The following is a 26,707-nucleotide window of genomic DNA, read 5'->3' as shown; positions in this document are numbered from 1 at the left end:
TGCCAAGAGTGTATAAAGCTGTCATCAAGGCAAAGGGTGGGTACTTTGAAGAATCTAAAATCTTTAACACCCATATGTGTTTTTTCATTGTTTTGATGTCTTCACTATTATTCTACAATGTAGAAATTAGTACAAATAAAGAAAAACCTTTGAATGAGTAGGTGTGTCCAAAGTTTTGACTTGTACTGTACAAAAAATACATGTTTACTATTTGTTTGATGCCATTCCATTTGCTCCATTCCAGCCATTATTATGAGCCGTCCTCCCCTTAGCAGCTTCTACTGGGGTGAATGTAGCACGTATTGATGGTTTATCAGCTGGCGATAATCTAGTGCTATTGATGGTTTTAATAGGCCCCTTGTTATTTGATTATATTCCAGTACATTCTTTATGCTACCAGTTAGCCTATTCATTGTCAAATAATGAAAGGGGAAAAATGATAGACTACTGTTTGTTTTTCCCCGGCTGAGTTGATGCGCTGATTTGGGCCATCAGTTGATTGACTGCTGATTGAACAACTTGTTGAACAGCTGATTTCACCACCCATATTGTTGCAATTCGCACCCACCCTGTTTCTTTAATCATGCGACAATAACCGTGTTCGAATACTCATACTAACCGCACTAACCATACTTTTTGTGACGTAAATTGAGTATGCAGTATGTTTATTAGTCATAGTATGGATATAGTTAGCATGCCAAAAGTTCCCGGATGTCGTACTACATTAAAAAAATATTAATTATACAAGCAATGGACATTTTCCGTGCTTTAAGGGTCCATAATGCAACATTTTCAGATTTGAAGAAAATGGAGGAAAATATGCAGCCGAAGTCCGACAAGAGCGGATACAAATTTGTTGCTTTAACTTATGACAAATGTTAAGAAAATGTTGAGAAATGTAATAAAGTAATGACTTTTCAAATAAGTTACATTACACGTTATGTTGGCTGACAATTTGTTAGCTACGCTACCTACCGCATAGCATATCATTACAGCAGTATGTACCGGGTATGTTAGCTACCTACTGTAATGTTAGTTGGCTACTAATACATTGAATTTGCCAGCATATTTACTTTATGCTAACCAACTACCCAACGTTTATTGACTTGATTATTCACATCATTCATAGCTTAGCAAAGTAGTATAGTGGTTTGGGTGTGTTCATAAATTTGCGCTAGCTATCTACTCAAATTTCAGAGCACTCTCGTCTGACTGTGCCAGAGTGCAGAATAACTGATGAATTTACAAATGCTCAACACCCGTTGAATGTGGCCGGTGTCAGTAAACGTTGTCAAAAAAACATAATTAAATTGTTGCCAGCAGCACAGTTACAGTCACCAACATGAAAACTTCATAACCAGCACTGCCAGGGTGAGTAAAATGGTCAGAGTGATCTGTTCTCTCATTTGTGTCTGGAAGTAGCTAGCAAGTTAGTCAGTTAGCTTGGATGCTTGACTACCATTGTGAGGTCAGAAGGTCAGAACGCTCGGATCTACCCTACTCCTCGACCAGAGTGTCTAGTGTGCGCCCTGAATGCTCCAAGAGCGGAACGCTCTGAATTTACGAACTGACAATCTGACAACGCCCTGAATTTACGAATGCCCAGAGCGCACTCCAGATTGAATTTACAAACACACCAGAAGTCTAGCTAGTAATTTGTTAGGCTATCAAGCTAACAAGAGGTTGCATAGCAACAGCATCAACTCCCCGTAGACAGGCGAAGCGCTAGTACACTCAACTGAAAGGAAACTGATTGTTTACAGTATACTAAAATGAACTAATAATATGTTGTATGTAGTATACATTCTTTAAGTATGTAGTATACAGTATGTTAGTATGGGTATTCGAACACAGCTAATGATTTGGTCATTATCATTCAAGAATCTGGCACTTCCCACTAAATGGGAATCTGGCATCCTCCCACCAAATAGCATATTATTAGGCTTAGCCTCTATCGTTATTATACTGTATGATCATAATACTATACAAGCCTATTATTATTTAAGGTATTATTTAAGGAGTGTGGCAGTCCCACTAGCCTCAACAGCACTCTGTAGGGTAGCACCATGGTGTAGCCGGAGGACAGCTTGTTTCCATCCTCCTCTGGGTATATTGACTTCAGTACAAAACCTAGGTAACTCATGGTTCTCACTCCCTTCCATAGACTTACACAGTAATATGACAACTTCCGGAGGACGTCCTCCAACCTATCAGCGCTCTTGCAGCATGAACTGCCATGTTGTCCACCCAATCAAATAATAAGAGAATGAATCTCGTACTGAAAGGATACGCTACAGCTAGCTAGCACTGCAGTGCATAAAATGTGTGAGTGGTTGACTCAAAGAGAGAGACAATAGCTGAACAGTTTTGAATAAATACATTTCTTCAAAAATGAAGGAGAAGAGCGAGAGATAGAGAGAGAAAGAGAGAGCTAGCTATATTTTGTTGTATTTTTCTTTTACTTTCACTTAGCTAGCCGAATGCAGCTAGCTAGTTTAAAGTCTACTCAAACACCTGGCTCAAACAGAGAGGGATGCTATGTTAGCTAGCTGGCTATGGCTATCCAAAATTGGAACTCTTCCATGTCAAGGTAAGCTTTTGGTTTTATTAACTTCTAAACTGCTTGCTGACTGTACGCTGTACTGCATGATTGTAGTGGGTTTACTAACATGTTAGTTCTAGAAGCTATGTTGACTATGACCTTAGCTAATATGTATTTGGTCTCCACAATTCTTTATTCCGCTGTTAACATTACAGAACCTTTGTTTTTGATTCAGGACTTAATATATCCATTAAATTCAGAAAATAAACAGAAATGTCTTTGAGAAAATTATTGACACCTTAGACTTAATATTTGGTAGCAAAGCCTTTAGTCAAAATAACTGCAATTAAGCGCTTCCTAATAGCCATTGATGAGCATCCTGCGCCTCTGTACTGGCAATCCTTTTGTGTAAACTGCTCCAGTTCTCTGAGATTTGAATGGTGCCTTCTCCCAACTGCTGTTTTCAGATCTCTCCACAGAGTTTACAATGGGATTTAGATTTTGACTCATTGCTGGCCACTTCAGAACAGTCCAGCGTTTTGTCTTGAACCATTCCTGTGGGCTTTTTGAAGTGTGTTTGGGGTCATTGTCCTGCTGGAAGACCCATGACCGTCAAATCTAATTTCATTGGTCACATACACATGTTTAGCAGATGTTATTGCGGGTGTAACGAAATGCTTTGATGGAGAAGCAGGTTTCTTACACGGGGTCCGACATTGTGCTCCAAAATGCCTTAGTATTCTCTTGATTTCATGATGCCATGCACATGTTTAAGGCCCCCAGTGCCAGATGCAGCAAAGCAACCCCAACACGTCACTGAATCTCCATGTTTGATTGTCGGGAAGGTGTTCTTTTTGTGGAAGGCTATATTTTGTTTTCTGCAAACATAGAGATGGTGTGCCTTACCAGAAAGCTCTAATTTGGTCTCATCTGTCAGGATATTGTCCCAGAAGGATTTTGGCATGTTCAGGTGTGTTTTGGCAAATTTAAGTCAGGCTTTCTTATGTCTCTCTCTCAGTAGTGGGGTCCTCCTGGTTCTCCCATCATATAACCCCCTTTCATTGAGTTGGCAACGAATGGTGCGAGATGATACTTTTGTACCTTGTGTCTGAAGGTCAGCTTGAATCTGTGTGGCAGTTGATCGTGGTGCTTCCACCATTCCAACAATCCTCCGCTGCAATCTTCCATCAAGTTCTCTCTTGCAGCCACGTCCAGGGAGGTTGGCTACAGTGGCATGGGTTTTGAACCTATTGATAACATTACATACGGTAGAAACAAGAACATCAAGGTCTCTGGAGATGGACTTGTAACCTTGAGATTGTCCATGCTTGGCTACAATATTGTGTTTGACCTCAGATAATTCTCTGGTTTTCTTTCTTTCTCAATGCTCATTGCAGTACAGACAGTGACACAAAACAGGAGAATGAGTCCTTTTCTCTATTCAAACTGCTTCAACAAGTGATTTTTATATTAAAGGCACCTTTAACTCACCACAGGTGAGATCAGTTCCAAAGTAAAAGGAGAATCACTTGCTTGAAATCTTCTAGAGGGTGCCAATATTATTGTCCGGGCAATTTTAGAATTTCTTTGTGGAAAAAGCTAACATTTAGTAAATTGTTCAACTGCAAACCAAAGACATACATATGTGGAGAGCAAATTATTTTTTAATTTCAACAGTTTTCTGGAAGAAATGGTGCATTATTTGAAATAAGTATTTTTGGCACCCTTAATGTATCATCTCATCAGCAAGTAACTTTTTAGCTCCGCTCCTCCCCTCCGGCGTTCGCCGTCACCGGTTTACTAACCACCAGTCCAGGCATTCATCATTACCCGCACCTGCGCTTCATCATTAGGTACACCTGGACTCCATCACTTCACTGATTACCTCCCCTATATCTGTCACTCTCTTAGTTCCATTCCCCTGGCAGTATTGACTATGTGTTTCATGTCTGTTCGCTACTTGTGTTTCTTGTTATGTTCTATTTATTATTAAACTCACCACCTGCACTTGCTTCCCAGCATCCACGTTACAGAATACTGCCTCACCAAATGGAAGCAGCAGAAAATCAGAACATCTCCCAGACGGTCGACAAACAGGGATACCTACTTCGTAAGCACCACGACCAGCTAGCGTAACTGGGGACGGCTATGGAAGAGGTTCTTCAACGTTTCGAACATGCCCGAGAGGCGTTGACTTCCACTAGCGGAGGATACTTTGCCACCAGTCGACCCAGCGAGCGAGCACATCAGTCCACATTCCTACTCCTGTGCTACCTCTATTTTGCGCATCAGATGGGATCTCCCGCCCCCGAGAGGTCCAAAGTTAACACGGTTATTTCTCTGATGACTGGGCGGGTGCTGGAGTGGGCTACGGCTGTCTGGGAGAGCGGAGGCGCTGGCTTCGTATGAGGGGTTCATGGTACCTGCCTTCCTGAGCGCATCTACATTCCCATGGGGTTAAGGGATTGGTTGCTGACATCTTGGGATCCCCCGTACTATACAATCACCCTCAAAGTATTGGTGGCCAACCTTGGCGCAGGACGTTACTCGCTACGTCAACTCCTGTGTGTGTGCTCAAACTAAGTCTCCCTGGCACGCTCCAGCAGTAAAACTCCTTCCCGTGCCACAGTGTCCCTGGTCTCATCTGTCCATTGACTTTGTTACCGCTCTCCCCTCTGATGGTTTCACCACCATTCTTGTGGTTGTGGACAGATTTTCTAAATCATGCTGGTTTATTCCTCTCTCTGGTCTCCCAACCACTCTCCAGGTCGCTGAGGCACTGTTCCAGGAGGTCTTCTGGCACTATGGCCTTCCGGAGGGCATCGTCTCCTCCACCAGGCTTACTCCCTTTGTGTGTCCTGGGTTATCGGCCGGCCCTGGCTCCTAGCCAGACTGGGGCCCCTGCGGTGGATGACTGGTTCCGGCACGCAGAGGAGGTTAGGCGTGATGCTTATGTGAGGCTCCAGCATGCCGTCTGTCGCCAGAAAGAGCAGGTGGATCGCCACCGCAGTGAGGTGTCCGTGTTCCATCCTGGTGACCGCGCCTGGCTCTCCATCAGGAACCTACCACTCCACCTGCCCTGCAAGAATCTGAGCCCCCAGTTTGTTGGGCCGTTCAAGGTTCTCCGGAGGGTCAACGAGGTGACGTATAGGTTACAGCTACCCAGTGACTACCGTATCTCACCTTCGTCCCCCTTCTCAGGCCGGTGGTTCCTGGTCCCCTGGCTGATGCTGACCCAAGTATAGACCATATTGCCAAGTACAGACCATATTGTTTCCTACAGGGTATAGAAAAGAGCAAAAGCTCTGAACTCTTAGTTCTGAACCCAGTCCTACCTACCTACAGGGTACAGAAAACTATACTGTGCTACAGTCTGCAAAAACACTACAGTAATTACTATAGTACATACTACTCTCTTTTACTACATTATTTATACTATAGTAAACTAAATACTACAGTCAATACTACAGTATTTATTTTGGTACGATTTTATTTATAAACATACACAACAACAACATAGACACACACAAATTCACAACACCTCCCCTGCCCAGACCCACTTACTTCAATCTGCAAAACACTACAGTGAATACTACAGTATTCCTGCCATAGTATATAGTATTGTTTTCATGTGGGTAGTATTTATGTGGGTAGTACTTATTAGCCTATTAAATCACTGTCCTGCACAAATCAATGAACCACCACGTGTTCTCTCCCAGCTTCATGGTTTGAAAGAGGTGCCTAATTCCAGTCCATATAATAGGCTTACAGTATGCATAGCCGAATCAGATACCATCCTATATTTAAGAGTCATGCCCCCCGGCCCTGCCCCTTTTTATGTGCGCTGTCGGGACCACCATTAGAGTGGTCTGAATTGTTAGTTGGGCCATGGGGTGGGGCTTTCCAATGAGTTGTTTCCGGGGCTGTTGGAACCGAATCTGTTGTATTTATACCCAGCTTAAGGTACAATGTAGATACGGTACTGCATTGTATATCATATAAACACCGCTTCCAGCTGCCCCTTGGTGGTGAATCTAAATATTCATTCAAATCCTTCTGCTGCAAGATTATTTGTCTCCTGCATCGAAATGGGTCAAATTAAGATCTGACATAGTTGTGATATACTGTAATTCCAAGGATCCAAGTGAAAATGATTTAGGCAATTTATGTATGTAGGATGTATTGTTGAGATAAGATCTCCTTGTGTTCCCATATATGCACATTTTAATTTTAATATTCCCCCCTGATGCATTTTTTATTCATCATAAAGCTTACACAGTGTACAAAACATTATGAACACCTACTCTTTCCTTGACAGACTGACTGGTGAAAGCTATGATCCCTTATTGATGTCACTAAATCCACTTAAAACCAGTGTAGATGAAGGGGAGGAGACAGGTTAAATAATAATTGATTAGCCTTGAGACAATTGAGACATGGATTGTGAATGTGGTCCATTCAGGTGAATGGGCAAGACAAAAAAATATTGAAGTGCCTTTGAACAGGGTATAGTAGTAGGTGCCAGGCACAGCAGTTTGTGGCAGGAACAACAACACTGCTGGATTTTTCACGCTCAACAGTTTCCCATGTGTATCAAGAATGGTCCACCACCCCAAGGACATCCAGCCAACTTGACATAACTATGGGAAACATTGGAGTCAACATGGGCCAGAATCCCTGTGGAACACTTTCAACACCTTGTAGAGTCCATGCCCTGATGAATTGAGACTGTTCTGAAGTCAAAAGGGGGGATGCAACTCAATATTAGGAGGGTGTTCCTAATGTTTTGTTCACTCAGTGTATAATGCTTTCAGTGTGCCTATAATCTTAAAACGCAAGCAGGCACGCATGCATGCACATGTGCACACACAGACAGAGGTCAGCCAATGTCAAGCAGGGCTGGTTGGAGCCTCAGACCCACAATGCTAATTAACCACAGTCCTCCCTGTCTATGATGGAACAAAACAGAACAGTCGTGTTTATAATGGGACAAAATGAAAAACCAGGGCAGGTCTGGCTGTGGCTGCCGCTAATGCTGGGGCCTATTCTAAAATCTACACCGTGTAGCCTATACTGCTGGCCAGTGCCTTGATTAAACCAGCAGCATGTATCACGGTAATGCAACAAAGTGCATCCCGTGCCAAGCCAAGCCCAAGAGAAGCCCCACATCTGTGAATCCAGACACAGGGCTGTTTCTCTCTAAATCATGGCAGGTAAAACCGTATAGTGCATTTGCCAGGTCCCCGTTTAAAAGAAAGTTTTCTAACCTCAAGGGTATTTTCCTGGTTAAATAAAGGTTTAAATACATAAATACATTTGGCTGGATTTAGGATAGAGCATCATACTCACAGTCTCCCCCACCTCCACATCCAAGAAAGAGGAATCCTTGGATCGCTCTAACAGGTCTTCCAGGTCATTTGAGGACAGCAGGAGCTCCTGGGTGGAAAGAGAGAACATTTAAACAGTACACTGGAAAACTAATGAACAAGGAAACACCCTGGCAACGTCTCAAATTGCACCCGGTCAAAGGTTGTCCACGACACAGGGAATAGGGTGCCATTTGGGACACAACCACTCAAGAGAAATTACATTAATTAACTGGATCAAACCACAGAAGGAGTGCCACTTGTTGATCCTTGTTTGATATTATCACAGGGTGCTGTACAGGGAGACTTTCGACATGGTCTTAACTCCTGGAGTCTGTGTGTCTGCACTCAGCCCTCTGAGAGACACCTGGCCCCCTTTAACTCCTGCACACTACAGTACTTCTACCATCAACATTACCTCAATCTTTCCTAAGCGTTCCCCTCTCCCTCCCTTTATGTTGTTTAAGGCCCAGTGCAGTCAAAATGATGTTTTTCCTATGTTTTATAGCATATTGTATAGCATATTGTGTAACACCTGATGAAACTAACACTGTAAAAGTGTTGAGAAATAGATTTTTGGATAAATCTGTTCAAGCCTCTGTTCTATTGGCGAATGTGCAAATGCAGGTAAACAAACTGGACGAGCACTGCTCGAGACTTTCCCATCAACAGAACATTAAGAACTGTAATATACTATACTATTCATGGTAGAACAAGGACATGGATAATATACATCTAGCTGGTTTTTCTATGCATTGGCAGGACAGAGCGGCAGAGTCCGGTAAGATCAGGGGTGGCGGTGTGAGTCTCTTTAATACCAGCAGCTGGTGCGCAATCTCTAATATTAAGGAAGTCTGAGGTTCTGTTCACCTGAGTTAGAATACCTCATGATAAGCTGTCGACCATACATTGTAGAGCATGTCGTTTTTGTAGCCGTCTATTTACCACCATTAACCGACGCTACCATTAAGACCGCACTCAAGACCGCACTCAACGAGCTGTATAGGGCCATAAGCAAACAAGTAAATGCTCATCCAGAGGTCGGCGCTCATAGTGGCCGATGATTTTTATGCAGGAAAACTGAAATCAGTTTCAACTCATTTCTACCAGTATGTCACCCGTGCAACTATGTACTTCACACACAGAGACTCATACAACGCTCTCCCCTGTCATTCACGTTCCGGAATTCATTCGATGACGTTGAGGAGTTTACCACATCAGTCACCGAATTTATTTATAAGTACATTCACGACGTTTCACGACGTTGCCTCCACAGTGACAAAACCAGAAGCCATGAATTACAGGCAACATCTGCATTGAGCTAAAGGCTAGAGCTGCCACTTTCACAGAGCAAGACACTAATCCGGACGCTTATAAGAAATCCTGCTACGCCCTCTGACGAACCATCAAACAGGCAAAGTGTCAATACAGGACTAAGATTGAATCCTACTACACCAGCTCTGACGCTCATCGGATGTGGAAGGGCTTGTAAACTATCACGGATTACAAAGGGAAACCCAGCCGAGAGCTGCCCAGTGAAACAAGCCTTCTATGCTCGCTTCGAGGCAAGCAGCACTGAACCATGATTGAGAGCACCAGTTGTTCCGGACGACTGTATGATCACGCTCTCCGTAACCAATGTAAGACCTTTAAACAGGTTAACATTCACAAGGCCGCAGACAGATTACCAGGATGCATACACAGAGCATGCACTGATCAGCTGGAAAGTGTGTTCCCTGACATTTTCAAACTCTCTCTGACCCAATCTGTAATACCTACATGTTTCAAGCAAACCACCATAGTCCCAGTGCCTAAGATTGCCACGGAAACCTGTCTAAATGACTACCGTCCCATAGCACTCACATCTGTAGTCATGAAATGTTTTGAAAAGCTGGTCATGGCTCATATCAACACCATTATCCCAGAAACCTTGGACCCTCCAATTCTCATACCGCCTCAACAGATTCACAGATGACACAATCTCTATTGCACTCCACACTTCCTTATCCCACCGGGACAAAAAGAACACACTCATTGACTACAGCTCAGTATTCAACACCATAATGCCCTCCAAGCTCACTAAGTTAACAACCCTGGGACTGAATACCTCCCTCTGCAACTGGATCCTGGACTTCCTGACTGGCTGCCCCCAGGTGGTGAGGGTAGGCAACAACCCATTCGCCACGCTGAACCTCAACACGGGGGTGTGTGCTCAGTCCCATCCAGTACTCCCTGTTCACTCACGACTGCATTGCCACACACGACTCCAACAAAATCATTACGTTTGCAGACGACACGGCGGTGGTAGGCCTGATCAAAAAACACGATGAGACAGCCTATAGGCAGGAGGTCAGAGACCTGGCAGTGTGGTGCCAGGACAACCTCGCTCTCAACGTGGGCAAGACAAATGATCTTATCGTGGACAACAGGAAACGGAGGGACAAACACGCCCCCATTCACATTGATGGGGCTGTAGTAGAGCGGGTCAAGAGCTCCAAGCTCCTCGGTGTCCACATCACTAAAGACCTATCATGGTCCAAACACACCAACACAGTCATTAAGGGCATGACAATGCCTCTTCCCCCTCAGGAGGCTGAAAAGATTTGGCATGGGCCCTCAGATCCTCAAAATGTTATACAGCTGCACCATTGAGAGCATCTTGACTGGATGCATCACTGCTTGGAATGGTAACTGCTCTGCATTTGACTGCAAGGCACTACAGATGGTAGTGCAGTACATCACTGGGGCCAAACCCAAATGGCTGCCCAAACAATTTACTTTGACCCCCTTTATTATTTATTTATTTATCTTCATTGTTTTGCACTGACTCCCTTGCACTGGCTGTATGCACACTCACTAGACTCTGCCCGCACACTCACTAGACTCTGCCCGCACACTCACTAGACTCTGCCCGCACACTGACTAGACTCTGCCCGCACACTCACTAGACTCTGCCCGCACACTCACTAGACTCTGCCCGCACACTCACTAGACCACACACACACACACACACACACACACACACACACACAGCTGCTACTCTGTTTATTGTATATCCTAATTGCCCAGTCACTTTTACCCCTACCCACATGCACATATTGTATTACCTCAACTACCTCATACCCCTGGACTCGGTACTGGTACTCCTCGTTATTGTTTTTATTGTGTTACTCTTTCCTTTTTATTGTTTATATTTTGCAAATATGTACCTTACTTTTTAACTCTGCATGGTTGTATTTAGTGCATGTGACCAATACAATTTGATTTGATTTGTGAACGTTACGAGGAAGGTACTGAGAGTTGAGAGCTGCAGCATACCTCCATTGTGTGGTCGGTCCGTGGTGAGCGGGGGGGCTTGGAGGCAGCCCCCCCACACTGGACAGTGTGGAGAGTGCAGTGGTGTTGGGCAGCGTCTGGGTCGCCCATCAGGAACGTCAGCTGTCGGAGTTGGCCCTGTGGAGACAGAGCCGTCAAACACACTAACCTAACCCCCCAGAGGTCACAAAAGGTCACCGTGTGCAGACAGAATCCCGAGAGGACCCTTCCTCAGTCAGGGCTGAGACACTGAGACAAATATGACCGACAGACTGGAGAGACATCTACAGACATCGATCTACACCAGATAGTTTTCTACTGCCCCCAAACTACTGTATGTTAAGAAGAAGTGTGAGTCAGCGTGCAGCGTGCAAGATGGAAATCACCGTTTGCCGCAGACAAAGAGCACCATAATGTAAACATTATGCATTCAGTGTAAAATGCAAATGTTTCTATGTGTTAGCTACAGACTCAGACCAAACATTCCTTAAGTTTACTCATTAAACTGTTAATGATGACAAAATCCAACTTGTAATTAGAGAGCCAAACCAAACAAAGAACTTTATCGCTTGAAATATGGACTCAATAATTCTGTTGAAAACTTGCACTGCGCGAGAGAATGAGAGGGAGGCAAATATATATAGAGAGAAAGAGTGTGTGTGTGTGTGTGTGTGTGTGTCTTTTTTGGATCCTAATGTACCGTGACTAAACTAATATGTGTCGTAGACTAAACTAAATGAACCAATGTTGAAATGAAAATGAAAACGTCTGAGTGTCTGAGTGTGATGGAGGGGGTCCTGGCAGAGCACTGGGCTCTCTAAGGCTCTCTGTCATAACTTCATGGTGCATTAACTTTTCCACACACTTTACCACCTAGATTAGCATTCTCCTTATCCACTCACTATACCACCTAGATTAGCATTCTCCTTATCCACTCACTATACCACCTAGATTAGCATTCTCCTTATCCACCCACTTTACCACCTAGATTAGCATTCTCCTTATCCACTCACTTTACCACCTAGATTAGCATTCTCCTTATCCACCCACTTTACCACCTAGATTAGCATTCTCCTTATCCACCCACTTTACCACCTAGATTAGCATTCTCCTTATCCACCCACTTTACCACCTAGATTAGCATTCTCCTTATCCATCCACTTTACCACCTAGACTAGCATTCTCCTTATCCATCCACTTTACCACCTAGATTAGCATTCTCCTTCTCCACCCACTTTACCACCTAGATTAGCATTCTCCTTATCCACCCACTTTACCACCTAGATTAGCATTCTCCTTATCCATCCACTTTACCACCTAGATTAGCATTCTCCTTATCCACTCACTATACCACCTAGATTAGCATTCTCCTTGTCCACCCACTTTACCACCCAGATTAGCATTCTCCTTATCTACTCACTTTACCACCTAGACTAGCACTCTTCCTTATCCACTCACTATACCACCTAGACTAGCACTCTCCTTATACACTCACTATACCACCTAGACGAGCACTCTCCTTATCCACTCGCAAAACCTGCTCCTTCAGCATGACTCCATATCTCATCTTCTCATCCAAAACCAATCAACTCCTCTTCCGGTAGACTAATCCTCTTTTAGTACGGGATGGGCGTAAACCTAGAGAGGTAGCAAGGTCAGTGTTAAGTCTCACCAAGCCCTGTGCCATTTAGACACTGTGGTGTTTTCACAGACCTAAGGGAAGAAACACACCATGCTGATGAATGGTTAAAAGCAGCAGCCGTCCTACCGCCTCTGACCACGGAACATCAGACGCCATTTTCTTCTACATGTTGAATCGCCACCGTTCGTAGACACCCAGCAGGTGATCTACTGCGGATGGCCAAAGTTCATTACAGTGTGTCTTGTCCTTAAACAAAAAAATACTGTAAAACTGATTTGAAAGCCACTAGCAGAGGCCGCATCTACAGTATAGCAGTCTTCATTGTGCTGTAACTGTGGACAGGAAATAGATCGACTGACAATAAACACAAGACACAGACAGGAGAAGGTGTTTTCCTCCCCTGGTCGTCCTTAAGTGCTCTACTGAAGAATGGAGGTGTTAAAGTTCCAGTACAGAGGACCCTAGCGGGAAAAGACTGTCACCACCTCCGAGAGAGGAAGCTCGATCCTCTGAGGGGTCGTCAAAGAGACCTGTCAACAGTGGGAAACGAGGCGATGGAGAATCCATCTTAACTCTAGGCTGAGCTGAGCACAAAGCCAGATGCTGTCTGTCCTGTCCTGTCCTGCTCTCCTCCTCTCCTCTCCACCCCCCTGCTGCTCTGCACTCGTACTGTACGCTCTAACGCTCATCCTTCAAAAACACTGGCACTGGCTGCTGCCTTGGACAGCAAAGGGATGTCTTCATATGTCCTGGGGAGGGGGGATGGTGGTGGGAGCGGGGGCCGATGAGATGATCTACAGGAGCCCCCATCCCGTCTCCCTAAACCTCTCCCGTGTAGGGGGCTAACTAGACCATTGGTTTCCTATACAGTGTGCTGATCCACAGTGTTACTGGGCTACAAAGTTTGACAGTACCTACATCCTGCAGACCGGTACTGCTTTTCTATGATAAGTAACCCACCATTCAACACCAAGGACACTCCGTTAGGGACACGCTCAGCACAGCAGGCGGTAAAGCTGTATAGCCTATGTTGCATATTGTGCTGCTGATATATTGCACAATGATTTAGGCAGAGACCTCCTCTTGTGTGTATGAAAACAGGCAGGAGAGGGGGAAGTGAAGAGGAAGAGGGTTGGAGAGAGTAGAGGAAATGAGAAAAGAGGGGAGGAGAAAGGGAGAGGACAGAGGAAAGGAGAATGGAACTGGTGAGGAGAGGAAATCAAGAGGTGGAACGGTAAATCCAGAACTTACCTCAAATGGTGTCTCGAAGCCCTCTACGATGCCCCCCACCATGAGTAGACCGTCAGGGGTGATTCCCATACCCTGGTACACCCAGTCCACACGCTCCACCAGGGCACAATCCACATACAGCGCCAGTCTAGCGGATGACACACTCACAGCCACATGGTGCCACTGGTCGTCAGACAGACTACTGACCGGGAACCTGGGAATCCGGTCAAAACAATGCAATTGGTAATATCATACAGTATGGCAAACATTACTGAGAAGGAAGTGTATGTCACTGTTATGTATTGTTTTGGCTATAATGTGAAGTGTGTACTGAATGTTGGCCCTGCAATTGTAGTTTCTCTCAAAAAGGTTTAACTTCCATGACAGTTGAATGAAATACAGTAACACTTCAAATATAAATCTCATGCACTCTAAAAGTACCTAAAAAAGTTAACAAAACGACTCTGTCCATCTTCGGGCTAAGTCTGTTGGCTTTCTTACAGTGATGTATTGCTTCAAACCACAGTGGCTTATGAAGAGAGGAGCAAGCAACCTGTCACTAGGCTTTAGGAAAAACAGACCTTAAATCGCTTCACCCTGAGTCAAAACACACATGCATGTACACAAATACACACACACACACACACACACATAAAGATGGGCAGACAGACAGAGACAGGCTTACTCATAGAGGCGCTGTTGCGTGCCGATGAAGGTGAGTGTGTACGCGCTGATGCGCAGCTGCAGCAGGATGTGGCTGTCGTGGCTAAGCAGGGTGAGCACACTGTGTTCGTCTAGCTGAGGGCTCCGCAGCTGCACCAATAGGCTGAACTCATCTGCAAACCTGTACAACACAAAGCCGGTACACAGTGTTGGTCTAAGTGTGTGTGTGTGTGTGTGTGTGTGTGTGTGTGTGTGTGTGTGTGTGTGTGTACATGCATGCGTAAATGGGAAGGTTTTACCCGTCAGTGAAGAGTTCAGCTAGGGGCAGGGCCAGGGTGGAGTACTGTCCCACCTGCAGCACCGGACACCTCTCAGCATCCAGAGACATGGAGGCATTGCTGCTGTTGGACACCTGCAGCGAGAGTTCTTCTAGAAGGTTCACCTCCTCTGTGGAGGGAAAGAGAGGACAGACACACAGTCAAATAAAGCCGTGTTGCAGTCATGGCGGATTCAAGCCCTAACTGTCAGTTCACAATTATGTTGTCCTATGGAGGCAGACCCCAATCTACTCATTTGTGACACTCAGCTACCATTCCAAAGATCACCCTGTGAAAAAAAACTCCCTTTTACCACCCTGAATGGACTTCTGACCACAAAGTACCACACAATTTATTTTCTGTGAAAAGAGAGTCAAAAACAGCCACCTCATTCGATCCACTTTGCCCATTAATGAATATACTAAATTGGTAAAGAATATTTTGGGAACCACTCCTTCTGGGCTCCTGAGGGCTAGTAAAAATACTACCAGTTTACAAATGGTGCTAATGAGGAGCCGTGGGTTGAGGAGTGTCTCCTAAAGGCTTATGAATACAGCAATTGATCAATGGTGGAGAAAATCAGTGAGCACTGAAAGACATGTATTGCTGTGTTTTGATTGGGTTGTAACCTGCAGTGCTTGAGCTTATTCCAAGACCAGCTGGGAACTTGAGGCCAATTAGACAAACAGGAAGTGCATTTGCCCAGCAGGCACTTCAGGCATGCAAATCAATTAGCGTACTGTTCATGTCATAATGTACATACCATTGCTACAATAACGTAATGTAGAAGGTGTGGAAAGACCGGGGAAACGGAGGTTAGGTTGAAAATACTGTATCCCTGAAAACCAGAAACATCCGCTTTCTGCCAACGGCGCTAATGGTGGTGCTACAGTAGCCCACCTGGCGGCTGTAATTTCAACGCTGAAGGACCGAGACAATGTATATGCCCGAATCAATCAACACCTGCAAAAGGTTAGCACTAGACCTTAATTAACCAGCCACTATCTACTACTCAGCCAAAGACAGAAACCTTTTCCCCCACCCGTATCTACTGAATGCCTGTCAGCCCCTCTAGGTTGAATGAGCCCCTTCTGCACCCCTAGAACAGTACCAGACATATATCATCAGGAGAGTCAGTGCAAGATATGGTCACACTGTCTTGCCCTCTGAAATGGAGCTGAAGGAACATAACCCTATCATGTGTCACAGTCAGCATTCCAGCTTTCCACAAACACACACACACACACAGTGCCTTCACAAAGTATTCACACCCCTGTACTCTTCCCACATTTTGTTGTCTTATAAAGTGGGATTCAAATTGATTTAGTTGTCCTTTTTTTGACAACGATACACAAAATACTCTGAAATGTCAAACCGGGAGAAAAAGAATTCAAACGTTTGTAAAAATAAAAAAAACTGTGAAAAATTAGACACACTCATATATCTTGATTAAATGAGTATTCAACCCTCTGAGTCAATGCAAGTTGAATCGACTTTGGCAACGATTACAGCTGTGAGTGTTTCTGGGTAAGTCTCTAAGTGCTTTGCACACATGTATTGTACAATGTTTGCACATTATTCTTATCATTGCTAGACAGCCATTTCAAGTCTTGCCATAGATTTTCAAGACGATTTAAGTCAACATTTTAACTAGGCCACTCAGGAACATTCAATGTCATCTTGGGAAGCCAGTGTATATTTGACCTTGTGTTTTAGGATATTGTCCTGCTGAAAGGTGAATTTGTCTCCCAGTGTCTGGTGGAAAGCAGACAGAACCAGGTTTTCCTCTAGGATTTTGCCTGTACTTAGCTTTATTCTGATTATTTGTATCATAAAAAACTCCATCTGAAAGTGCAAAAAAAAAAGTTTAACAAAATAATAATTGGGATTTCCCCATTTCCGACATGGGGAATCTATATTTAGGAACAGAACACAACAATTGTTTTAGGTTCTGCCACAATAAATTATATTGAACTCGAGTACTCTAATGAACAAAAAAAATACTATTTTCAGAACACAAGGCCAAAATATTTGTAGAAAATAAAATATATGCATTTATCTAAGCCTTTATGCAAACAGCGACCAACAACGCCTAATTTATCATAACCCTGCCAAACCTACTCCTGCTCCCTCTATCCAGGGCTCAACGTCTCAACATCGCCAGTCCACTAACCACCGGCCCTGGCAACAATCATTGTGCACACCTGCTTACCAAGATTTGGCATGGGTTCCCAGATCCTCAAAAAGTTCAACAGCTGCACCATCGAGAGTATCTTGACCGGTTGCATCCCAGCCTGGTATGGTAACTGCCCTGCATCTGACCATAAGGCGCTACAGAGAGTAGTGCGTAATGCCCAGTACATCACTGGGGCCAAGCTTCCTGCCATCCAGGACCTATATAATAGGCAGTGTCAGAGGAAAGCCCCAAAAATTGTCAGAGACTCGAGTCACCCAACTCATAAACTGTTCTCTCTGCTACCGCATGGCAAGCGGTACCGGGGTGCCCAGTCTAGGACCAAAATGTTCCTTAACAGCTTCTACCCCAAAGCTGTAAGACTGCTGATATAACGGTTTTCTTTCGGTGAAATAGAGTCGGACCAAAATGCAGCGTTGTGATGATTCATGTTTAATAAAGACGTCACACGATCAATACAAAACAAGAAACGTATCAAGAAAACCTAACAGCCTATACTGGTGCACAAACAAACACAGAGACAGGAACAATCACCCACAAACACACAGTGAAACCCAGGCTACCTAAATATGGTTCCCAATCAGAGACAATGACTAACAGAGGTTGAACAGGCTAGTAATACATTACAGAATACTACCTCACAATATGGAAGCAGCAGAGGATAAAACCATTTCCAGACAGTCAAGGAACAGAGTAATCTACTCCCCCAACACCACAACTAGCTTGCACAACTGAGTACTGCCATGGAGGAAGTCCTTTGCTTTCTTCACCGCCTCGACGCACCCAGCGAGGCTTTCCATACACTTATCAGAGGGACTCCTAACACGGGTCGTCACAGTGAGCCAGCCCCAGCCTACCCAGCCGTCCACCCAGGTCAGTGATGCCCGACGGTCCCTTCCGGAGAAGTATGTCAGTACACCATTGAAATGCCATGGTTTCTTACTCCGGTGTTCCCACTATTTCGCCTATCAAACAGGAGCCCCCACCACCAAGAGGTCCGATATTGCCACGGTCATTTCCCTGCTGACTGGGCGGGCATTGGAGTGGGCTACGGCTGTCTGGGAGGGGGAGAGGAGGAGCAGTGTCACAATTAGAGATTCATGGCTCTGTTCAGGGTGGTCTTCAACCTTTCTCCAGAGGGCAGAGAGGGAGTTGAGCGACTTCTCCAGCTCCAGCAGGGTGTTCAGTCCGCTGTGGAGTATGCCCTCACCTTTTGGACCGTTTCAGCCTCCAGCGGCCAGAATGAGCCAGCGCTCTGCACTCTATCCCGGAGAAGACTGCGCAAATATATCCAGACGGAGAAGGCGTGTCGGCATGACAACCTATCCTTGGACGCACTCATTGCTATGGCTGTCTGTCTGGATAACCTTCTTCACCTCACCACTTGCCTCCCTCCTTTGGCTGTCCTGTTGCAGAGCCTGAACACATGGAGGTAGGGGCCACACCTCTCAGCGGCGTCGCCGGAGACATCCGGGGGTCTGTTCCTATTGCGGGCCAAAAGGGGCTTCAGCGGTGTCCGGTGTGTCACAACCTGTGGTCCACTAGGGCAGAGGGTCGGCTCCGTGATCTTCCGTCTCCCAGGGTAGGCGTGAGAATTCCATTATCATCGTTTTCTGCCAAACCCTTTCTGGTTCCCACTTCACTGGCTGGCTGTCCCTCAGGTGTTGTCTCTACAGCTCTAGTGGACTCCGGTGCCGCAGGGAATTTCATCGACCAGGCTCTCATCTCCTCCCTGAACATAACTTCCTGCCCACTCTAGTCTTCCGGTTCAAGCTCTGGATACGTGACCATTGGGATCTGGCACAATTACGCACATCACAGCAGCACTCACCCTCACTGTGGGACCCATGCACAATGAAAAGCCTTCCCTTCTACATCACCACCGCACCCATACACAAAGTCATCCTCGGCCTCCCGTGGCTCCAACGTCATAACCCCACCATCTCCTGGTCAAGGATGAGAATCACCACCTGGGCACCAGGATTCCGAAGGGCTACTTTTCTGTACCCTGTGGTTACACTTCGGTGGAGGGTCCTGTGAGTGCCCTCCAGCCCATCAATTTGCCCTCCCGTATCGTTATCCTCGTATTTTGGGACGTAGATGTGGACATCTGCCAGGTTCTGGAGAGGGAACCCACTCCTGCCCTCCAGAATGCATCTATGTCCCCACGGGGGTAAGATATCGGCTGTTGACCTAGGCACACACATCCCTCGCCGCTGGACACCCAGGTATCACCCGCACCATCCAATCCCTCTCCGGCAAGTACTGGTGGCGCACCTTGGCGCAGGACATTGCCCAATATGTCAACTCTTGTTCTGTATGTGCCCATTCCAAATCTCCCCGCCACGCTACAGCAGGGAACTACTTCCCCTTCCCGTGACTCAGTGGCCTTGGTCACATCTGTCCATAGACTTCAAAACTGATCTTACCCTTTGATGGTTTTACCACTATGGTTGTTGACAGATTTTCTAAATACTGCCGTTGTATCCCTCTCTCTGGTCTACCTACCACTCTCATGGTCACTGAGGCACTATTCCAGCAGGAATATTTCACGTTGCGGGTATTGAGAGCCTTTATGGAGAAGCTGGAGGCCACGGTCATCCGGGTACTGGCCTCAGATCAACGGGCAGGTGGAGAGGATCACCCAGGAGCTGGGGAGCTTCCTAAGGAGGCACTGCCAGGACCGACAGGGGGTTCCTTCCCAGAACTACTTTCGGCACTCCTCCAACGTGCTGATTCCCTTCCAGTGTGTCCAACTTATGGACTCCAAGCCAGACCGAGGCCCCTACAGTGGACGAGTGGTTCCAGTTTGTGGGGCCCTTCAAGGTCCTCCGGAGGGTCAACGAGGTAATTTATTGTCTACAACTCCCCTCCAACTAGGGGACAGCAGTATTACCAAATATGGAGCTGTACAACGTGACCGGTCGGGAGTAGGCTACAGTACTAAGAGCAAAATAATCCGGTCAGTCTCACTCCGGGTACCGACCTCAGTCCAACAGGCAGGTGGAGAGGATCACCCAGGAGCTGGGGAGTAATTTAATTTATCTACAACTCCCCTCCAACTAGGGGACAGCAGTATTACCAAATATGGCGCTGTACAACGTGACCGGTCGGGAGTAAGCTACAGTACTAAGAGCAAAATAATCCTAACATTTCCATACCCTAATTGTAGTCTAATCAATACCCAAACGGAGATTCAGTGAAAATAAAAATCTCATTGATTTATCAAGACCAGTCCTCGTGCTTGTCTCAGAGCAACGAGAAACGGTGCTGAAATAGTTGACACACTACTGCTTCAAATCCTATTGCTTCTATCTTCAATATGCTTTAAATGCCACAATGTCACAAATAATTGAACACACACAATTCTTAAAACTCTGAGAAGGGTAATAGGAGGTGATCTGCACTGCATATTAAACTGACATTCTTATTGCTATATTCCACACATTACTGTGTGTGTTTCGATTCTCTCTCTCTCTCTCTCTCTCTTTACTCCTAAGGTGCTGATCGGTTGCACCCTCTATAACCACTGTTAATATTATTTGACCCAGCTTGTCATCATGTACTCAATTTCCAGCGAGACTATTCAAGCCATCGACTCAATGATGACGTGAGGCTTATTTGATCGAATAGAAGTATCAACGTTTAGGCTGTTACAAATTTACTGATACTGTATAAGTGGATGCACATGGCACTGCGGCAACTTTGAGAAAAACAACTTAATAACTGTTGTTCACACACGTATCTTCCCTCTCATTGGCAAGAATCGTCCCACCTGATCTCGCCTCCTCCCGCCTGCCTTCAATCTTTGAGGACATGTATTTCCATTGTTAGAGCGGTCACTTGACTATTGTGTCAATATAATAAATTATCTTTGTTTACACTTTGTCCTGGGGAGATATATCCAGACCCTTGCATGGGAGAGAGAGATTCTCACACTCTGGGGCATTCCTCTCAGACACTTCATGTCTTTGCTGAACACACAAACACACACACCACACCACATGCTTTGGAGGCCATCGGGGGGGATAGGGTATGGCCGCTTCTGGAGGGCTGCAGCAAGAACCTTGTTGTTCAAGCTAAAGCTCAACACAAAGTCATTAATGGGGGACAGAGTCATAAAGAGTCATGTGATAAGCTTAGCCAGGTGTGATCCAGCTGCATCCAATCAGTACCTTGTTTACAGCTGGGGGACAGGGGAAAGTGACCTTCTCCTCCAATGATGTTTATTCATAAAAAATGAATTCATTATTGGGCTGGCCTAGGGCACAATGAAAACCAGCTGACCATTTTATATTAAGGATTAAGATTCTCAGTTGTAGTTGAAACACTGGGAGCTGAAAAACATTCTCACACACTTATTAAACCACTAAGGATTTAAACCCCTGGGGCCTCATTTATAAACTGTGCGTACTTACAAAATATACCCCAAAATGTGTGTGGACCAGTTTTCACACAAACGTTGGCATTTATAAAAAGTAAACTTCATGTGAGAAACTTTAGTGCACATCTGCTAGTGGTTGAAATATTGTATTGCAAGCTGGCAAGTATTTTGTGCAAATGGGGGGGGGGGGGGGGGGTGTGATGAAAAGCTTATTCATTAAAATAAAAGAAAAAAACAGGAAAACATATTAACAAGAATGCAAACATTTGCCATTAGTGAGAAAAGCGCAAATCTGTGTTTCATTTTTAGAATCTAAAATAATAAGACATTGTAATCTTTTACCGTAATTAGACATAGGAATATTTTTCCAATTTATTTTATTATCCTAATCATTGCAGAATATATTCCTCACCTTCTCTGGCGGTGATGGGTTAATATTCCCGAAGAAGCCATACAAAAAATGACCATGCATTTTTTGGAGTAGCCAGCACTGCAAGGTTTCAGAATTCACAGGCAGTCCACCATATTTAGGTTGGGAGAAAAGCTGATGAAAAACATTGTTGAATTCAAATATTCTCCTGACAGGTCCACGACAATTTGCCATTGTTTCCTCTTTCAGGAACTGACACACTTCTTTTCCAGATAGAGCATAAATCACTGTTAAAGATTAAAACATCCCATCAATACAGTAAAGACTGGTAGGGCATGACAGTATGGGTAGGCAACAGTATTGCTGTGCAATAGGAGTGCGACATCTTTGCCTATTTAATCTCAGATCCTATACCAAGGCAGGACATATAAACCCAATAACCTATTGATAAATAAAATATTGGACAACAATTTGTCTTTTGCTTGACGTGGCCTAATGCCAATAGTTCCAATTTATACAGCAAATAAAGGTATATCTAGACAGTTGAACAACTGAATGCATTCAACTAAAATAAGCCAAGCAGTCAAATAGGGAAATGGTTCCAATTGTTTTTCCCAAACTTTTCCCATATGGGATTTTAGAAACATTTAAAATAAGGGCTGTTTCAGTGAAGGCTCACCCTGGCGTGACGTTTTAATAACCGTGTATATCTCTCTCTAGGACAAGGTGACCTTTATAAATATATTTGTCTGTATTTACCCATTAAAAATGAAATGCAGATTAGCTGCTAACGTGGCTATCATAAAGAACTACAAATACCATGGTGATTTGGACAAGACTGCTGAATCGAGGAAAAGGAAAGAATCTCTGGATTAACTATCTAATGTTAGCTACATGTAGTAATGAAAAATTGCCAACATTCCTTTAAATTGATAGAATTATGAACGGTCTTGTGCAAGTTTTAAATTGACACAATACCTGTTTAGCAATGGTTTCAGCTACAGTTGATATGCAGGAGCTTGTAGGGATTTGCATGATGTCCACTTTAATGCCAATTAGTATTTTTGAACATGAGAGTAAATAGAGCCGAATATATTCATGAAAGTAATCTTGTCCGAGAGAGATTTACATGGTCAAAACGTCACACCAGGGTAAGCCTAACAGGAAACATACTTATGTATGGCGTGTGCCAAATCTCAACATTTTTGTACAGACTTTTCAGAAATGTCGCACGCAGAAATGTAGTGGGAAATGTACACAATGGTTATATATGAGGCACCTGATGCTGTTCGTTAAGCCCCCACTGGTGGTATTTAAGAAATAAAATGTTCTGTTACCATTTTGTGCCCTAGAGGGAAAAAAACAGAACATTTCCATGTGCTTACTTCCAGCAGCATAATCAAAGGATCAAACCATTACTGTGAGGATAAGGGGGGTGGCTGCCAGTCACGCCTGTTCTATTTCCCGCTAATGAAAGTGAAACACATGTTGTTCCATGGGAGACGAGTCTGCATCAGCAAATGTGGTAAGAGAAGGGGGGAAAAGTGGTGGTATAGAAGTGTTATTGCATGTAGGAAGAGAGAGAGAGAAAGATATGTAAAGTATGAGATACGAGGGAAGAGCGGTATGGAGAAGAGCCAGGAAGACAGCAGACAACAGCTGTATAACATCATCATTAAGTGGCTCAATCAACATACAGTACTGTATCTCTCCACCTCCTCTGAGAGTAACTCTGAGAGTCTTCTAACCTGTCTTCTGCCCCTTCCATAAATCTGCCAGTGTCTATCCAGATAATGAAAAGGCACCCACAAAAGAAAATTCAAGGAACCTATAGATAAATGTCATTTGCGTGGATGATCATGAGCAAGTCATCCCCTGTGAGAACGATGAGCATGGACTGACTTGGCTTTGCTGTACCGCAGCCTGCCTGCAGCCAACCAAAGGTTGTACCGTGTCCATTACAATGTAGCAAAAAGCATATCAGCTATCTTTCAATAGTTATCCATATTATTGGAAAAGCAGTAGTTCTGTGAGGACAGCCACATCCCCAGTCTGTTCTCTGACTATCTGCCTAAGGCATCATTTTTGTTAAAGCACATGTACATGTGGATCTCTGTATGCTGCATTACTGTAAAAGACTATACATTCCTAAATTTGCCACGCGTTGTGCAGCGCAGGAAAGAGTGGCAGGTGTTGATGGGTCTCGATGAGTCTTTCCCAAAGTCCATATGACATGGTTTGTTTGACCAGTTTGAGGGATGACTTTCTGTATATTACCACTGACAGCCCCACATGTACTGTCCAAAGCAGACCTGGCCGACCCACTCTCTCTCTAATGGGCTATTCCTGCTTTCTAAGGCATCAGAGAGCCGTCAGTCGTCCTCTACTCCTCTCCTCTGGCAGCGACTCTCACATTCACACAGGATTGATAGGCTGTGATAGCAGAGAGGCAGAGACAGATACTCCTTAACAGACTAAACAGCTCAACATGAGATCACAAGATACTCCCAGGCTGGGGGTAGGGGGAGAGAAGGATAGGAGGAGAGAGGGTGTGGGCCACAGGCTCTGAACGGCAGGTTGGGACACTAAGCAGGGGGTGATGGGGCCCATCTTGAGTTCATGTGCTGCACAATGAGAACAGACAGCTGACCCTGGCCATGATGTCCTAAGCTAAGAAACAACACCTCCACTCCGCTGATCCTCAACACTGGGGCCCCACAAGGGTGCGTGCTTAGCCCCCTCCTGTACTCCCTGTTCACCCACGACTGCGTGGCCACGCATGCCTCCAACTCAAATCATCAAGTTTGCAGATGCCACAACAGTAGTATGCTTGATTACCAACAATGACAAGACAGCCGACATGGAGGAGGTGAGGGCTCTGGGAGTGTGTAACCTCTTACTCAACATCAACAAAACAAATGAGATGATTGTGGACTTCAGGAAACAGCAAAGGGACCACCCCCCTCTCTACATCGATGGGACCACAGTGGAGAAGGTGGAAAGCTTCAAGTTCCTCAGCATACATATCACTGACAAATGGAAAGGCTCCACCCACACAGACAGTGTGGTGAAGAAGACGTAACAGCGCCTCTACAACCTCAGGAGGCTGAGGAAATTTGGCTTGGACCTAAGACCCTCACAAACTTTTACAGATGCACAATTGAGAGCATTCTGTCAGGCTGTATCACCGGCAGATATGGCAACTGCACCGCCCGCAACCGCAGGGCTCTCCAGAGGGTAGTGCAGTCTGCCCAACGCATCACCGGGGGCAAACTGCCTGCCCTCCAGGAGACCTACAGCACCCGATATAACAGGAAGGCCAAAAAGATCAAGGAAAACAACCACCCGAGCCACTGCCTGTTCACACCGCTATCATCCAGAAGGCGAAGTCAGTACAGGTGCATCAAAGCTGGGACCGAGTGACTGAAAAACAGCTTCTATCTCAAGGCCATCAGACTGTTAAATAGCCATCACTAGGACATTAGATGCTGTTGCCCTATATACATAGACTTTAATCACTGGCCACTTTAATAAATGGAACACTAGTCACTTTAATAATGTTTACATATCTTGCATTACTCATCTCATATGAATATACTGTATTTTATACTATTCTACGTTATCTTAGTCTATGCCGCTCTGACATTGCTCATCCAAATATTTATATATTCTTAATTACATTCCTTTACTTAGATTTGTGTGTATTGGGTATATGTTGTGAAATTGTTAGATATTACTTGTTAGATATTACTGCACTTTTGGAGCTAGAAACACAAGCATTTCGCTATACCCACAATAACATTTTCTAAACACGTGTATGTGACCAAGAAAATTTGATTTTGATTTGAATGTGTTTAAGTATTTTATTATTTTGAAGTACAGCCATTGAGCAAGACACAAGCTATTGAGAAATATGCATAAGTACATGTATCAAACATGCACAAACACACACACACACAAAAGCTAAAAGCCCGCCAGCCACCTGATTTGCCTCAGGAACTTGACATCATTTTAATAGTCTTGACATAAGTAGCTTTGATATACATTTTACTTCAGCAAGTTACTTCAGCAAAAGCCTCAGTAGCCAATAAAGGAAACATTTAAAAACATGTTCAACGTTTAAAACCCCCAAAATTCAGTCTCATTCTAGAAGTGTGATGCTATGCAGTGTAAACATGAACTCAGACCTTCTGGAATGGGTTGTTTTTGTATGTGTGGTTCTGGCACAGACAGGAGAGGAAGGCAGTAAAGAGGAGGCCAAGAGAAAAGCCTTACAAACCATTGCGGAACAAAGTCAGAAATCCCAACTCATCGCCCCCTCTTTCCCTCTCTGCTCTGGCATCACCTCTCCAATCTTCAGGTTCAGACATCATTGAAGTGTGTAAAGAGATTATCTCTAGACTTTGAGCTTGGCTAGCCAGTCTCCTACAGTAGATCCTATAGCTCAGCTCTCTCAGGAGCCCTACATGGAGACTTGGAGACTGGCGTCCGTCCAAAAGTATAGCATATTCACATCCAGTCTCCAGTGTGATAATGACTATCAGACTTGGCAGGGGCCCAGTCTACCAGTCAGGCAGTCAGCCAGCCAGCCAATCAGATATACAGACCTATTGCAGAGCCATTTCCTGGTTGATAAAATTCGAATAGTTTGCCTAATTCCAGTTTATGTGACAAAACAACAATT

General features: G+C 44.7%; 1 protein-coding gene across 2 annotated transcripts in view; it reads right to left on the bottom strand.

Annotated features, from left to right (window-relative positions):
- The window catches only part of si:ch211-196i2.1 (collagen alpha-1(I) chain), a 134,851-nt gene that overhangs the window by 82,153 nt on the left and 25,991 nt on the right, over nt 1-26,707 (bottom strand). For both annotated transcript variants that reach the window (XM_036967537.1, XM_021590765.2), the window contains exons 2-6: nt 15,058-15,205; nt 14,781-14,939; nt 14,117-14,309; nt 11,227-11,361; nt 7,892-7,978 (exon numbers count right to left, since the gene is read on the bottom strand). In XM_036967537.1, the coding sequence (XP_036823432.1) occupies nt 7,892-7,978; nt 11,227-11,361; nt 14,117-14,309; nt 14,781-14,939; nt 15,058-15,205 (722 nt within the window). The remainder of the gene's footprint in view (nt 1-7,891; nt 7,979-11,226; nt 11,362-14,116; nt 14,310-14,780; nt 14,940-15,057; nt 15,206-26,707) is intronic.

Source organism: Oncorhynchus mykiss, chromosome Y, assembly GCF_013265735.2.
Source record: "Oncorhynchus mykiss isolate Arlee chromosome Y, USDA_OmykA_1.1, whole genome shotgun sequence".
Lineage (NCBI taxonomy): Eukaryota > Metazoa > Chordata > Actinopteri > Salmoniformes > Salmonidae > Oncorhynchus > Oncorhynchus mykiss.
The sequence above is the reverse complement of the archived record's forward strand: the minus strand, read 5'-3'. Positions and strand labels throughout refer to the sequence as shown.